General features: G+C 44.3%; 1 protein-coding gene across 4 annotated transcripts in view; it reads left to right on the plus strand.

The window, feature by feature from the left end:
• LBR (lamin B receptor) overlaps positions 1-16,157 on the plus strand; it is a 236,878-nt gene that overhangs the window by 171,548 nt on the left and 49,173 nt on the right. For all 4 annotated transcript variants that reach the window (XM_033936778.1, XM_033936777.1, XM_033936780.1 and 1 more), the window contains one exon: positions 11,074-11,242. In XM_033936778.1, coding sequence (XP_033792669.1) covers positions 11,074-11,242 — 169 coding nt within the window. The remainder of the gene's footprint in view (positions 1-11,073; positions 11,243-16,157) is intronic.

A 16,157-nucleotide genomic window follows, 5' to 3' on the forward strand; every position in this document is an offset into this window, starting at 1 on the left:
TTGTTCTAGGCGTGATGGAAAGTTGGACGGAAATGTGGTATAAAGATGGACAATTTAGCCGCTTGGATGATCAGATCAGCAGGACGTATAATTAGACGATTTTCGAAAGTAAAAAAAAGTTGGACGTATCTTTCGAAAATGTGTCTTAGGCTCTTTTTAACTTTGGACGACTTGCAAGATGGACGTAAACGGACTTAGATGTCCCTTTCCATTATGCCCCTCTACGCTTTTAGCAAACAGGTTAGCAAGAATTATCCCTTCTTTAAAACATGAATCCCAGGTAGGCTTCATACAGGGACTCTATATTGTCAAAAATATGACAGATTACAAAGACAATGTGTTTGTCACTAGCTTGTAGCAGGTTTCCGGGTCTCACTGCGTCCTGTCAGGTAGAAACTGACGTTTCAGCCACTATGCTGTGACTTTCTTCAGGGTATGCTGTGAGTTTGTCTTTGTAAATAGTGAATTTTGGCGGGAAAGTCAGTTGGTCTCTTTTTCCATAGAATGGAAAAATCTCTGGTGGTTTAGAGATGTTCTCCCCATGGAGCTGAGTTAGATGTTCTCTCAGGGTTTCTGCAGCGGCATTGTGCTTGTAGCAGATTTCTGGGTCTCGCTGCATCTTGTCAGGTAGAAAATGATGCTTCAACCACCAAAATAGAACTGGGATCTCGCCACTTGTGTAGTTTCCAAATAAATGCCTAGGAGTGAATAGAATTAATAAAAACATTATGCAGCAATAAACAATAAGATAAGAGATAAAATAACAAAAAAATACTATCTAGTGGAAAAGAGTTCCAAAATGTGTCAAAAGAAAAGGTCCCAATGCAGCCTCCCGACCAGGCCCCCACCAGTAATATAGCGGGTCTGCAGCTCTGCATGCATTGGGAACCCTGCCTAGAGTTTGGGAGCAAGTTCACTGAGAAAATAAAAGAAAAATGGGGACTTCCAACCCCCGAAAGCTCCATTATCCTAGGACAAGCAGGCAGCATATTCTCACATGTGGGTGACGTCATCCACAGAACCCCAGTACGGGGCATTGCCACTTTAAGAACTTTAGAAAGTTTGCAACTAACTGCACTGTGCATGCGCGAGTGCCTTCCCGCCTGACGGAGGCACGCGGTCCTCAGTTCAATATTTTCCGCGGAGCTAAGAAGTCGCATCATTGAATGTTTGTTCCTTTTTTGCCTTGTCTTTTTCTCGTGCGTTCATTTTCTCTCTTTTTGAATTCAATTATTCTTTTCTCCGTTTTCACTTATAAAAAAAAAAAGAAGAAAACATTTTTTTTATTTTTCCCCGTTCTCCCTCAGGCTTAAATGGCGGGACCTAGGATTTTGCCTTAGCCTCTCGTGTTTGATTTGGCTGAGGCGGTTTTTCCAAACTTAATGGGATTTTCCAAACTTAATGGGATTTAAGAAATGCGGCAGGTGCCAATGGACAATTTCCGTGACAGATCCACATTTGCAATGTATACAATGTCTTGGGCTGGACCACTGCATTGACTCTTGTATGCGGTGCTCCACTTTAAAAAAAAGCACCTTAAAAAGCTGCCTTCTTCAGCAGAAACAGCTCTTCGGTGCCATTATGGAAGAAGACCAGTCTTCCCATCCTTCGACGTCCATGACACCACCATTACGGGCACCGCAGTCAGCGGCACCATCAGCTAAGGGACCGTCCTCAAAGGCACCAAAATCTTCATCGGCACCGCCTTCTACCATAGCGTCACAGCCTCTTGCTCCTTCAGGTAAGCCAGCGAAAAAGTCACCAGCTTCTCAGCTAGGTTCGCAGGCCACTAAGGCATTGAGTCCAGTCATGCCGGCCAAGTGACTACCCTTCATGCGACTCACTCCACAATCCAAGAGTTTCTCTTCTTCAGAGTCATGCTCTTCGGAGCAGATTGTGGTATTTATGGCACCGGCGACAAAACCACAGGTACCAGTGCCTTCTCTGAAAGAACAGTTTGAAGTTTTTTTCGTGCGGATTACGGGGATATATTAAAAAAATTATTACACCCGACACAGACTCTGCAGGTACCGACTTCACAGGTACTGACTCCACAGGGACTGGCCCAGCCTAAGCGTACCAATACCAGGGATGCTGGTACCAGTCCTCAGTCTTCGATGCCATCTCCTAGTTCTCGGCACCATCCATCATCCAGGCTGCCATCAAAGACTCATGCTTCAGTCATCGATCTAGCTCATCGAGGCATTATTCCTTTTCACTAGACATTCTCAATCCAGCAAGTCTTCTTGAAAATCCAAGCATATGTCTACTAAGCGTTCAGAAAAGTGTAAGCAATGTACATCTTCTCCGGACTGGTACCAACACAAAAAAGACATAGATCTCAGTCTCTGGTCATAGATTCTCACCTTCACATCGAGTATTCTATTGATGATTCTCCATCCACAATAGAAGTGTATGATTCTCCAGAGCAGCATTCTCCACAGACTCCTATCAAGGAATCATCTCCACCTGAGACATTTTCCGTTACCTGTTTTATAAGACAACTTAGTAAGGATATGTCTATCAAACTGGAAGCGGACTCCAAATATACTCCTGAATATATGGAGACTGTGGATATTAAGCATTCTCCTTAGGAGGTCATTAAGCTTCCCCTTCATGCAATTTTGAAGGATACTCTTCATAAGAATTGAGAATCTCCTTTATCAGTACCAGTTGCTCCCAGGAAGCTGGACTCTCTTTATAAGATTGTGCCCACCCTAGGATTTGACAAGCCTCAACTGTCTCACCAATCCTTAGAGGTGGAGTCTACTTCTCAAAAAGTATACCTCTTCCAAGGTTTGTGCTTCAGTTCACCAGGGAGGGTCGCACCATGGACAGATTTGGTAGACGTCTGTATCAAAATTCCATGTTGTCCAGTCGTGTAAATAATTACACTTTTCATTTTACATGTTATCTCAAGCATTTGCTTAAGCAGTTGCCCATGCAGCAGAAGTACCTCCCTTCTCGCCATACTAAGGGTTTTCAACAGTTGGTCTCCACCCTTTTTCAATTATGTCAACATTTAGTCCAATCTGCTTACGACTCTTTTGAGCTATCTTCAAGAGCTTTGACTATGTCCGTAGCCATGCCAAGACTGGCATAGCTCAGGATTGCTGGCATGGATGTCAATCTTCAAGATCGATTGGCTAATATTCCCTGCTGGGAGATGAGCTTTTCAGAGATACCATTGAGAATGCCACTCAAAAGCTTTGTGCTCATGAGAAATCTTGGGACTCATTAGTTAAACTTAAACCGAAGCTGTCTGCTTCACAACCATTTAAATCTTCTACGTCTTATCAGAGACATTATTCAACTAAACCATCTACTGCTTCACATCCTCAGCAGAAAAAGCAGAAACAACACCGTTCTCAGAAACCTTCACAGTCTGCGCCTGCTAAATCTACTCAGTCTTTTTGACCAGTTATTTGAGAGCAGAGTTTCCATACAATTATCCCTGCCTCTCCCTCAACCAATAGGAGATCATCTTCAACTGTATTTTCAGCGTTGGGAGTTGATCACATCTGACCTCTGCTTACTCCCTTCATTTTCTCACCGTTCCTCCAGACCATCCTCCAAGAGAGAGTGCTTCCAATCTCCTTCAACCCTCTCTGCTTCAGGAGATCGAGTCTACTTCTTCTCAATGCCATAGAGAAGGTTCCTCCAAAACAAGAGAACATGGGGTTTTACTCTCGTTATTTTCTGATAAAAAAGAAAATGGGAGGTCTTCGACCAATATTTGATCTCAGAGCTCTCAACAAATTTCTGGTCAAAGAGAAATTCAGAATGTTATCTCTAGCAACCTTGTATTCCCTTCTCAATCATAACGATTGGCTATGCTCTCTGGATGTCAGAGAAGCCTACACTTATATTCCAATTCACCCAGCTTCCAGGAAGTATCTCAAATTTCGAGTGGCACAACACCACTATCAATACAAAGTTCTATTTTCGGACTGGCATCCTCTCCCAGAGTCTTTACCAAGTGCCTGGTAGTGGTGGCAGCGGCCTTGAGGTCTCAGGACTTTCAAGTTTTCCTTATCTGGATGACTGGCTCATCAAGGATCTTTCATATCACAGTGTACTCTCAGCAACACAGCAAACTACTATTTCTCCAGAATTTGGGATTCGAAATCAACTTCCCCAAATCTCAACTTCAGCCATTTCAGGAGCTCCAATTCATCGGAGCTGTGTTAGACTCTACTCAGCTCGGGGTGTTTCTTCCTCAGCTGTCTCAGAAGCTCCAATTCATCGGAGCTCTGTTAGACTCAACTCAACTCAGGGCATTTCTCCCTCAGCAGCGTCAGGACGCGCTTATTCAACTTTGCCTTCGGGTGGCTAAGATTCAATCTCTCTAAGCAAAGCACATGATGGTTCTTCTCGGACACATGGCATCAACTGTCCATGTGATTCCCTTTGCGAGACTGCACCTAAGGATTCCTCAATGGACCCTAGCCTCACAGTGGTCATAGGCTCTCAACCCACTCTCGCAACATAAACAGTGAACTCGTTTCTTCAACAATCTCTACTGTGGTGAATGCAATCTTCCAATTTCTCCAGAGGATTGCTTTTCTAAACACCTCCTCATCAGAAACTCCTGACTATAGATTCATCAACTTACGCTTGGGGGGGGGGGGCTCATCTAGATGGTCTGCGCACCCTGTGGCATCAGGGATCACCACCATCATATAAATCTGTTGAAACTCAGAGCGATTTACAATGCTTTTAAAGCTTTTCAGCATCTTATGCAAGATCAAGCTCTCCTTGTCCGGACGGACAATCAAGTAGCAATGTATTATGTGAACAAGCAAGGAGGTACAGGGTCTTTCCTTCTCTGTCAGGAGGCTCAAAAGATTTGAAATCAGGCAATTCCTCGCAACATCTTTCTCAAAGCTGTTTACATTCAAGGGGAACAAAATTCTCTGGCAGACAAGCTCAGCCGCATTCTTCAGCCACACGAATGGACTCTGAACTCAGCAGTTCTCCATTCCATTTTCTCACAATGGGGGATTCTTCAAGTAGATCTGTTTGCGTCTCCCCACAGTCACAAGCTACCCCGCTTTTGCTCCAAGCTGTATTCCCCTCATCGCCTGGAAGCGGACGCTTTTCTCCAGGATTGGACGAACAAGTTTCTTTATGCATTTCCACCCTTTCCTCTTGTCCTCAAGACACTTGTCAAGCTCAAGCAAGAGTCTGCCACCATTTTGAATTTGTTGAATTTGTGCAGATCTAATTACTTGCAGTAGCGCTAGTTACAGTTTTCATCTTTACCCTTGACATAGCTTGGTATTAGCGAAATGAGGATTCCCTATTGGAATTGGGACTGGCCACACAAAATTGCAGGAGAATAACAGCAAGCAGAAAGATCGCTGGAGTTTGAGTGTGAAGCTAAGTACCTCTTCTTGTTTTGAAATAAGCAGTGCTGGTGCTGGGATATGTTTGACTTGATAGCACATTTTTGTGAATGATTTTTCAGTCTGCTATGATTTGACCTTTATTGAACTAACTAATTATTGGACTGTGACTGAGTTGAATTTATTGTTTTGGAGATGTAGCACCCATATTGGAGTTTTTTGGAGGACCCATGAAGCCCTTTAAGAGAGGTTCATTTTTTCTCCAATATTTTTATTGGTGCTTCTCTATTTGTTTGTAAAGGGTCTTCAGAGTCTAGTTGATCTGAATTAAGTGTCTAGCACAGGGGTGCCCACACTTTTTGGGCTTGTGAACTACTTTTAAAATGACCAAGTCAAAATGATCTCCAACAATAAAATTTAAAAACCCACAAAGCACACTGTACACAGAGAAAATGTTAATTATCTTTTATATTCTGCAGGTTTTCAAAGAGGTCAAGGCAGATGACTTTATGCACTGTCACCTCAGGAACAACTATACAAAAATAGACAAATATACCCCCCTCCCTTTTTACTAAACCGCGATAGCGTTTTTTAGTGCAGGGAGCTGCACTGAATGCCCTGCGCTGCTCTCGATGCTCATAGGCTCCCTGCGCTAAAAAACGCTATTGCGGTTTAGTAAAAGGGGGCCATAGTGCAAAATATAGACAGCAGATATAAATTCTCAAAACGGACACATTTTGATCACTAAATTAAAAATAAAATCTAATTTTTCCTACTTTTGTTGTCTGGTGATTTCATGAGTCTCCGGTTCCACTTTATTCTTCTGACTGTGCATCCAATATTTCTTCCCTTCTTTCAGCCTGCTGTATGCTTCCAGACCTCATTCCCTTCGCTAACTTTTTCTTCCTCTCTCCCTGCCAACCTCCCCTTTCTTTCTTTGTGTCTCCCTGCCCCCTTTTTTTGTGTCTGTCTTTCTCTCTCCATGCTCTCTTTCTTTCTTTTTCCCTTCTTTCTGTCTCCCTGCCTGCTCCCAAGCCACTGCTGCTGCCATCGGGGAACAGGCCTCCAAATCACCGCCATCCCAACTCTCCCTGCTTCCCCACACAGAAGCGTCAGGCCGACCTGATTTCCTCTCCCCAATGTCATTTCTGAAGTTGGAGTGGAAGTTCTGGGCCAGCCAGGCAGCGATTGACTGGCCCGAAACTTCCTCTCCAACATCAGAATTGACGTTGGGTGGGGGAAGTTGGTTGGCTCAGCGCTTCTGAGTCGGGAAGCAAGTACAACATGAAGGCAACTCAATCGACTCACGTTGCGTTTGCGATCTACCGATCGACCTTTTGGACACCCCTGGTCTAACATAAATATTTTTTGCTTTATATGAAATTGAAATCTCCCATTATTATACTGTTGCCCATTTCTCCAAGTTTCAAGTTTATTAATTATTTGATTAATCGCCTATCACAATTACTAAGCGATGTACAAATAATAAAATAAATTTCTAAAATATACAAAAAATACGAGGTAAACAATAACAACAATATAAAAATCATTAAAAACAGACAAATTAAAACAAGGTAATTAAAACTATAACAAGGAAACAATGGGGTAGAAGGGAAAGAAATACAATTTATGATAGGAAAGAGAGAACAATTAAGGTAAAATGCAAAAGGAGTGGGAAAAACATAAAATTATTGGAAATAAAATACACAAAAAGGTAAAATAGAGAGCAGATAGAAAGAGCAATTAGCGTTTCAATTAGATATTGAAAGCATCTTTAAAAAGAAAGCTCTTAAGTTGGCTCTTGAATTTATCCAGATTCTTCTCCTCTCTTAAATAAAGTGGAAGTGAATTCCATATCTGTGGTGCCGTAACAGTAAAAATGTATTGTCTTCGAGTATTTATGATTTTAAGAGTGGGAATGACTAATAAAAGCTGTTCATTGGATCTTAAAATTTTAGGAGAAGTATATGGAATTAAAACTTTGTAAATAAAAGCTGGGGTTTTGTATAGTAACGATTTAAAAGTGAGTAAGGATAATTTATATAAGATTCGGTGTGCAACTGGGAGCCAATGTGCCTTTTGGAGTAATGGAGAGACATGATCGAACTTCTTGGCCCCCATAATTAATTTGATGGAAGCATTTTGGATAATCTGCAATCTTCTAATTTCTTTTTGAGCCATTCCCTTGAATAAAGCATTACAATAGTCGAACACAAAATGAGCAACCTATGAGATATGAAGTAAACCAGGACAGCACCTCATTGCAAATTCCAAGTTTTGATTACTTCAGTAATAGAAGCTAAAGATTAATAGAAACATAGAGTATGACTGCAGAAAAGGACCGACGGCCCAAGTTTGCCCACTCGAATAACCCACACCCCTAAGCACTTCCTCGAAGTGAACCCACATGTTTATCCCATTTATTCTTAAAATCGAGCACGTTGCTGGCTTCTACTACCTGGAGTGGAAGATTATTCCAATAATCATCCACCCTTTCGGTGAAGAAATACTTCCTAATGTCCCCATGAAATCTCCCACCCCTGATTTTTAGCAGATGCCCTCTTGTCACCGGAGGTCCTGTAAGGAAAAAGATGTCTTCTTCCATCTCCATACGGCCAGTAACATATTTAAACGTTTCTATCATGTCTCCCCTCTCTCTGCGTTCCTCGAGAGAGTATAGCTGCAACCTACCTAGCCGTTCTTCATATGGGAGATCCTTGAGTCCCGAGACCATCCTAGTGGCCAATCTCTGAACCGACTCCATTCTCAACACATCCTTTCGATAATGTGGCCTCCAAAATTGAACACAGTAGTCCAGATGTGGTCTCACCATTGACCTGTAAAGCGGCATCACCACTTTGGGCTTATGGCTGATGAAACTTCTCCGGATGCAACCCAGCATCTGTCTAGCCTTGGATGAAGCTTTCTCCACTTGATTGGCAGCCTTCATATCTTCACTAATGATTACTCCCAGGTCCTGTTCTGTAACAGTTCTAGTTAAGGTCTCACTGTTCAGAGTGTAGGTTCTGCAAGGGTTTCCGCTACCAAGGTGCATAATTTTACACTTCTTGGCATTAAAGCTCAGCTGCCAAATAGTAGACCATATCTCCAGTAAAAGTAGGTCCTGTGTCATACTGTCGGGTACGGTACCTTCGCCTATCACATTACATAATTTAGCGCCATCGGCAAATAATGCAATTTTACCCTGAAGTCCCTGAGGTAGATCCCGTACGAAGATATTAAATAGGATTGGATATTAAATAGAATAGGACCGAGCCCTGCGGTACTCCACTGAACACGTCCGACATTTCGGAGGGAGTGCCGTTTACCACCACCCTTTGAAGTCTGCCACTGAGCTAGTCTTTAACCCATGCAGTTAATGTTTCTCCAAGTCCCAGCGAGCTCATCTTGTTCAATAATCTATGGTGTGGGACACTATCAAAAGTCTTACTGAAGTCCAGATACACTACATCCATGGACTTTCCCTTATCCAGTTTTTTGTTACCCAATCAAAGAAGCTGATTAGATTGGATTGGCAGGATCTTCCCTTTGTAAATCCATGCTGATGGGGATCCCTCAGCCTCTCATCATCCAGAACCATATCTAATTTGTGTTTAATCAACGTTTCCATAAGTTTACACACTATTGATGTAAGACTTACCGGCCTGTAATTTGCAGTTTCTGACTGCATCCCTTTTTGTGAAGCGGAATGACGTTAGCTGTTTTCCAGTGGAACTTTTCCCGTGCTTATGGAAAGATTGAAGAGCGCAGCTAACGGTTCTGCCAGGACATCACTCAATTCCCTAAGCACTCTGGGGTGTAATTTATCTGGTCCCATGGCTTTGTTCACTTTTAGCCTTGATAATTATTGGTAGATGCTGTTGGTAGTAAATTCAAAATTCCTGAATGGGTCTTCTGAGCTCTCCCTTGTTTACAGCTGTCGAATGCACCAGAAACATCTAGTGAAACGACACAGTATGATTCTTGGCGGTCCAATCCTTCCTTTAATATGTCAGTGACAGAAATCGATAGGGATTCCACATTATGTGCTTTCTTAAAACCAGATTGTTGAGGATCCAAACAACCTAAAGAAGTGACATAGTCTTCCAAAGGCTGTTAATAAATCCCAATAAATAAAAATTGTGACATAATATGTTACAAGTATGAATGCCCCTTTCACAAAGTTCTATGTATGGTTCAATCTGGTGGACTTATGAAAGGTAATTATATAAACCAGTTTTGTTGATAAATGGATTGTTATAACGTGTTGACTAGCAGAGAAGCATGCACTTTGCGGGCAGATGTAGAGTTTACAAGTACATGTGTAGATTGTAACATATACTACTCTATGCATGCACTTCCACTATCCAGGCTCTGTGATTTCTGCAGTTTCCACAGGTACCGTATTTTTCCCTCCATAAGCCGCATTTTTTTCCCACCCAAAAGTGGGTGGAAATCTTAGTGCGTCTTATGGAGCGAAGGTACAAATTTTTTTACACCCCCCCCCCCTGCTGCATGCCCCTTTTTAAAACACCCACCGCCGTCGTACCTTGTTAAAAATTTCCTGGTGGTCCAGCATGATCCCTCCCTCACTAGCTGTCTCCTCCTATTTCCCGGCCAGCGGCACAGAGGTCAGGAGCGCGGAGGTCAGGTGTGAGCTTTCTGCACTCCTGCCTGGCACCGCACTTCTTTCTGATTGGCTGGCGTCAGTTCTCATGAGTCCCACGAGAACTGACAGCAACCAATCAGAAAGCGGCGTGGGCCCAAACGGGAGTGCAGAAAGCTTTGCTCTTGACCTCTGCACTCCTGACCTGTGTAATGCTGGCTGGGAAATAGAAAGAGACAGCTAGCGAGGGAGGGATCACGCTGGACCACCAGGATGTTTTTAACAAGGTGTGATGGCGGCAAGTGGGGGGATATTTTAAAAAGGTACCAGAGGGGTGTGTGATAAAAATACCGAGATAGCCCTCTAGGGAGGGATTTAAAAAGGTATGGGGGTGGCTACCACACAATGAGGGGAGGGTTGTAGGGGTTTGGGATTTCCTCTTCATCTTTTTCGTGGATCGTGGGGGCTGCTTTTCTGTGTTTTGCTGGAGGGATTGTACACAGGGGACAGGTACTTTAGATTTCGCCATAATAAAAATTTTGTATTGGGCATGCCTTGAGTTCTGATACTGTACATTATGTTTGATCTTTACTTCATCTTGTTATTGTTATTCTGTATTGTATCCAGCACTGGTTCTGCCAGAGTGCTATTGATGTACTTGTATGCATTATGGTTTTGCCTAATAAAGAGATTTTACAAAAAAAAGAAAAGGAAGGGGAGGGCTGGCTGGATTGCTTGGGGCTGGCTAGCTGCCACTACACGTGCCTACCATTAGACATGCCCTGTACCCTGTCCCGGCCTACCACTAGACCACCAGAGAGGAGACAGGGTATAGGGTACAACATTTAGTTCAGAAATTTTTTTTCTTGGTTTTTCCTCCTCTACAGGTGGGTGCGTCTTATGGTCAGGTGCGTCTTATAGAGCAAAAAAAATACGGTACTTTATAGGCCATATTCACAGATGACTGTGTGTCTCATGATAGAGCACCTTAGCTCTCTTAACTGTGATCTCTTCTAACATTACTCTCATAATGTAAAAAGGGACTTTCTAGCATATTGTTGAGTTTAATGTACTTAATATTTTACTCTCTCTAAATTTAGACTCTTTAATTTTTTGTAGGAAGCAATATTGACCACTATGGATATCACTCATGATGGCTTTGGGTTCATGCTTGCCTTTGGAGATTTGGTTTGGGTTCCGTTTGTTTATAGTTTACAGGCATTCTATTTAGTTAACCATCCTACCAAGATTTCCTGGCCTATAGCTTCTGCAGTTATCGCTCTTAACGGTAAGTCAAATTCATTTCCTTATTCTGTTGTAAATTAAGTTTTGATTATTCAGAAATAGTATTGTAATACAGCTGTTCAGTAACAGAGGCAGCAGAAATGGCCAGCCAAGATGCCGTAGAATTACTCAGCACATCTCGTAGGGAGAACCATTTTCTGTTTGTCCACTTCCAAAAATAAAGGTAGTGCTTTTTCTTTGCTACCTGGCTAATAACTACTAAAAACTATCCCTTTATAACCCATTGGAGAAAATTCTACAAAAGGAGTCAAGAATGTCTCTTGGGGGGGTAAAAATAGCTGTCTGAAACTTTAATAACATGGTGAAAAGACATATCAAGAACATAACAACATAAGAATAGCCTTACTGGGTCAGACCAATGATCCATCAAGCCCAGTAGCCCGTTCTCACGGTGGCCAATCTAGGTCCCTAGTACCTGGCCAAAACCCAAGGAATAGCAACATTCCATGCTACTGATATAGGGCAAGCAGTGGCTTCCCTCATGTCTTAATAACAGACTATGGACTTTTCCTCCAGGAAATTGTCTGAACCTTTCTTAAAACCAGCTACACATCCTCTGGCAACACGTTTCAGAGTTAACTATTCTCTGAATGAAAAAAATATTTCCTCCTATTGGTTTTAAAAGTCTTTCCCTGTAATTTCAAGTGTCCCCTAGTCTTTGTAATTTTTGTAATTGTGGCCTCAGTATCTGAGATTCGAGGGGGGGGGGATCTTCACCTTCAATGTCGTGTTCTTCCCTTCGGCCTGGTGGCCTCTCCGAGGGTTTTCACGAAATGTCTAGTTGTGGTAGCTGCGGCCCTGAGTCTCCACGGCCTGCAGGTGTTTCCCTACCTTGACGACTGGTTGATCAAAGTGTCCTTGTGCCACGAAGTTCTATGTTTTCCACGGAGCCAGAAGCACTGCTGCCTTGCTGCGCGCGATCTCGTCCCTCTTGCACCACGGCTTTCTTTGTTGTTTTCGTTTAAGTCACTGTGCTCGTGTCTTCTGCAGTCTCACGAGTGATTCATCCATTCCTTGACCCTGCGTCAAGTATTTGCTCGTTGGGGGACTCTGGACGTCGATCTGTTCGCGTCCCCCCTCAATCACAAATTGCCCCGCTTCTGCTCCAGGGTTTACATCCCTCTCAGGCTCGAGGCGGATGCTTTTCTGCTGGACTGAACGAACCTGTTTCTATATGCGCTCCCTCCATTCTCTCTGATTCTGAAGACTCTCGTCAGGCTCAAGTCCATGAGTGCCACCATGATTCTGATAGCTCCTCAGTGGTCCCGACAGCCGAGGTTCTCCCTTCCTCTTCTGCCCGTTTTTCCTTCTCTGCTTACGCAGAGTCGAGGTACTCTACTTCATCCCAACCTTCAGTCTCTGCACTTGACGGCTTGGTTCCTCGAGACTTAATGCCCTCGTTCCAGTTCTCACAGCCTGTGCTGGACGTCCTGGAGGCATCTTGGAAGGAGTCCACTCGCCAATGTTACCATCAGAAGTAGACCCGCTTTTCTTCCTGGTGTGCTTCTCGACGGAGTGAAAACTCGATCCACTTGTACCCGTTCTACTCTACTCAGGATTTTCTAGACTTCAATAATAATAATAACAGTTTATATATTGCAGGACCGTGAAGTTCTATGCAGTTTACAATGGTTAAAAGATGTTACAAATTAAGTAGAATTAACAAGGTTAGAAGCTAGTTATTAACAGTGCTAGAGATCAGTTATTGTGGAGTAGGATTGTACAGGTTAGTTGCCTAAATACTTCAGGAACAGATAGATTTTTAGGTGTTTCCTAAATTCCTCATAAGTAGTCAAGGAGACAAAAAACTTCAAGCCATTCTTTTGCTATATTAAGGGGAAATGACCCTTGAAGGAAGCGGTGGGGCTGTTGGATGACCATGGAATAAAGGGAGTTCTAAAGGAGGACAAAACCATCGCTGACAAACTAAACACATTTTTTGAATCTGTATTTACCGAAGAGGATATTCGCAACATACTGGAAGCCGACAGGCTATACGCAGGAAACGATGATAGGGTTGATGGTCAGTCTAGTAGAGGTATGCAGGCAGATTGATAGGCTTAAAATCGATAAATCCCCAGGAGCGGATAGCATCCATCCAAGAGTAATCAAGGAACAGAAAGGGGCTATAGCTGAACTGCTCCAACTAACAGCCAATCTGTCGATCAAATTGGGAAGGATTCCAGAAGACTGGAAAGTGGCGAATGTTACACCGATCTTCAAGAAAGGTATATCTCCCCTCAGCCGTCTCTTTTCCAAACTGAAGAGCCCTAACCTTGACTTTCCTCATACGAGAGGTTTCATCTCCTTTATCATCTCGGTCGCTTGAACCTTATCTAGTGCCACTATATCCCTCTTTTATGGAACTGCGATAGGAAATCATAGGAACTCATTGAGCGTCGGGAGCAGCACATCTCCCCGCGCTAGAAACTGCTATTGTAGTTTTGTAAAAGGAGGCCTATATCTTTCTTGAAATAAGGATACTAGAATTGAATGCAGTACTCCAAATGAGGTCGCACCATGGAACGATACAGGGGCATTGTAACATTCTTAGTCTTGTTAACCATCCCTTTTTTTTTTTTTATAATTCCTAGAATCCTCTTTACTTTTTTGGCTGCCACTGCACATTGGAAGGAGGGTTTCATCGTATTGACTACGACGACACCCAGATCCTTTTCTTGGGCGCTAACCAGCAAGGTGGACGCTAGCATCCGGTAACTGTGATTATCCCAGGACAAGCAGGCAGGTATTCTGGGTGATGTGATCCAACGGAGTCCCGATGTGGATGCTCTTTTGAAGAAAACTCGAAGTTTCGAGTCGCCCACACCGCGCATGCGCAAGTGCCTTCCCGCCCGATGCACCGGGCGTGTCTCCTCAATTCTTACTTTTCCGCGGAGCCGAGAAGTCCGTCTTCGACTCTGCGCAAAGTTCCTTCGCTTGTGCCTTCTAAGTCCGCGGTTTTGATTTTAATTGATCATAATAGCTGATTTTCATCGTGTTTTATTGTTTTAAAAAAAATAAATAAAAAATTTTCTTCGTACCGTTCGACAGGCAGGCCACGTGGCCGCAGCCCCACGGCTTCGATCTTGCGGTGGAGCTTTTTCAGCCTATGTCCTGGCCTATCATCGGTTTTAAAAAGAGTGACAAGTGCCAGTGCGCGATTTCGCTAACGAACCCTCATTGACACTGTGTTCGGTGTCTCGGGCCTGAACACATCCCGAAATCGTGCCGGCCTTGCTCCACACTCACCACACGTGCTTTCAAGCACCGTTGCGTCCTGTGGGAATCGCTCTTCATGGAGTCCTCGACGGAGCCATCGACCTCATAGGGACCCGCACCTTCGACATGATCCGCAGCCCCACAGTCTTCCACCTCTGCAGCACCGAGTCTCATCAAGCCCGCCTCGTTTGTCCCGTCTCTTCCGTCTCCGCTCCTTCCAGGATCTTCCCAATTTTGTCCACGATGTCCTTGGTTCTTGCTCCTGGGAGGCAGGTCACCAGTCAATCCTCTCTCCCTCCTGCTATGTGGCTGTCCACATGCCTTAGGATCGAGTCTCCCACTAGGATTGCTGACTTTCCCTTCTTCAATTTTCACTTCGGTCTCAGGTCAATGTCCCCGGTGTGCTTCGCTCTTTCTTCTTCTGGGCATCGACTAGCCAATTTCTCCCCCTCTTGTGGTGTTCCTCTGTGGGTGTCTTCTTTGGGGTCATCTGCTTCTTGTTCTCCCTTCCGTGATGGTGTTGGTATATCTTCATCTTTCATCTGAAGTTTATCCTCTTCCACCCTCCTCCTGTATGCCTCCTCAATGAAATTCTCGAGTTCTCTGACTTCCTCTTCGATGTGTCTCTCAACACATCGATGCCTTCCTCAACCTCCTCAGGTCAGGCAGCCCATTCCCCCAGTCTTGTTGAAAGTGCCCAAGGCCTCGAATTCCAAGCACTCACACGCTGTTCCGAGGGAACGCGAGGCCCGCGCAGGTGGTCCCATTTCAGATGTGGCTCCATCCTTGCCAGCCTCGTTTCAGATCATGCTACAGAAGCACTTCATCAAGCTCTTTACCACGATGGGGCCTCAGCTTCTCTCCCAAATCCAGCCTGGGCACACGGAGGCCTCCCGCGAGGTCGAGCCGCCTCCAATGCCTCAGTGGGGAACACACTGTCAACAGGGAGCAGAGTCTCTGCGAGTGTCTGGTCTGGCAACAATGCATGCATCGCAAGGAGCAGAGTCTTTACCCATGCCACCTCTGGAACAGATACACTCGATGCAAGGAGCAGAGTCTTCGCTTTGCCCATCCCCACCGCATCAGAGGCTGCGCCGGACTCCCCCTTGAAAGGGGAGGAGCCAACGGCGCCCAGCAAAGGCGCTCGCCTTAGCGAGAGCACCTTTGCGAAGGGCCTCAAGAAGGGCCAAGTTACTACACCAAGAACATCAAGAAAGGACTGAAAGGTAAGGAAGAAGCGGGCGCAGAAGGAACAAACACACACAAGCAACAGTAAGGAAAGCTAGAGCAAAGGCAGCACACACAAGACAAAGGTAGCACACACAAGAAGAAGGTAGAACACAGGCAGCACACACAAGAAGGTAGAGTAAAGGCAGAACACACAGGAAGAAGGCAGCACACACAAGAAGAAGGTATTACAAAGGCAGCACACATAAGAAGAATAGGCAGCACACACAAGAAGAAGGCAGGAAGCAAGTGCTGAGGGAAGCAGGCACAGGAGGAACAAACACATAAGCATAAGTAAGGTAAGGTATAGCAAAGGCTGCCCACACAGGAAGAAGGCAGGAAGCAGGCGCAGAAGAAACACGTAATCTTAACTGTTATCTTAAAGCATGTGGAAGCAGAGGGGAACCAGAAGATGAGCTTTCCAGTGTTCTGCACGGACTGTCATATGTATG

Source organism: Geotrypetes seraphini, chromosome 3 (assembly GCF_902459505.1).
Source record: "Geotrypetes seraphini chromosome 3, aGeoSer1.1, whole genome shotgun sequence".
Classification (NCBI taxonomy): domain Eukaryota; kingdom Metazoa; phylum Chordata; class Amphibia; order Gymnophiona; family Dermophiidae; genus Geotrypetes; species Geotrypetes seraphini.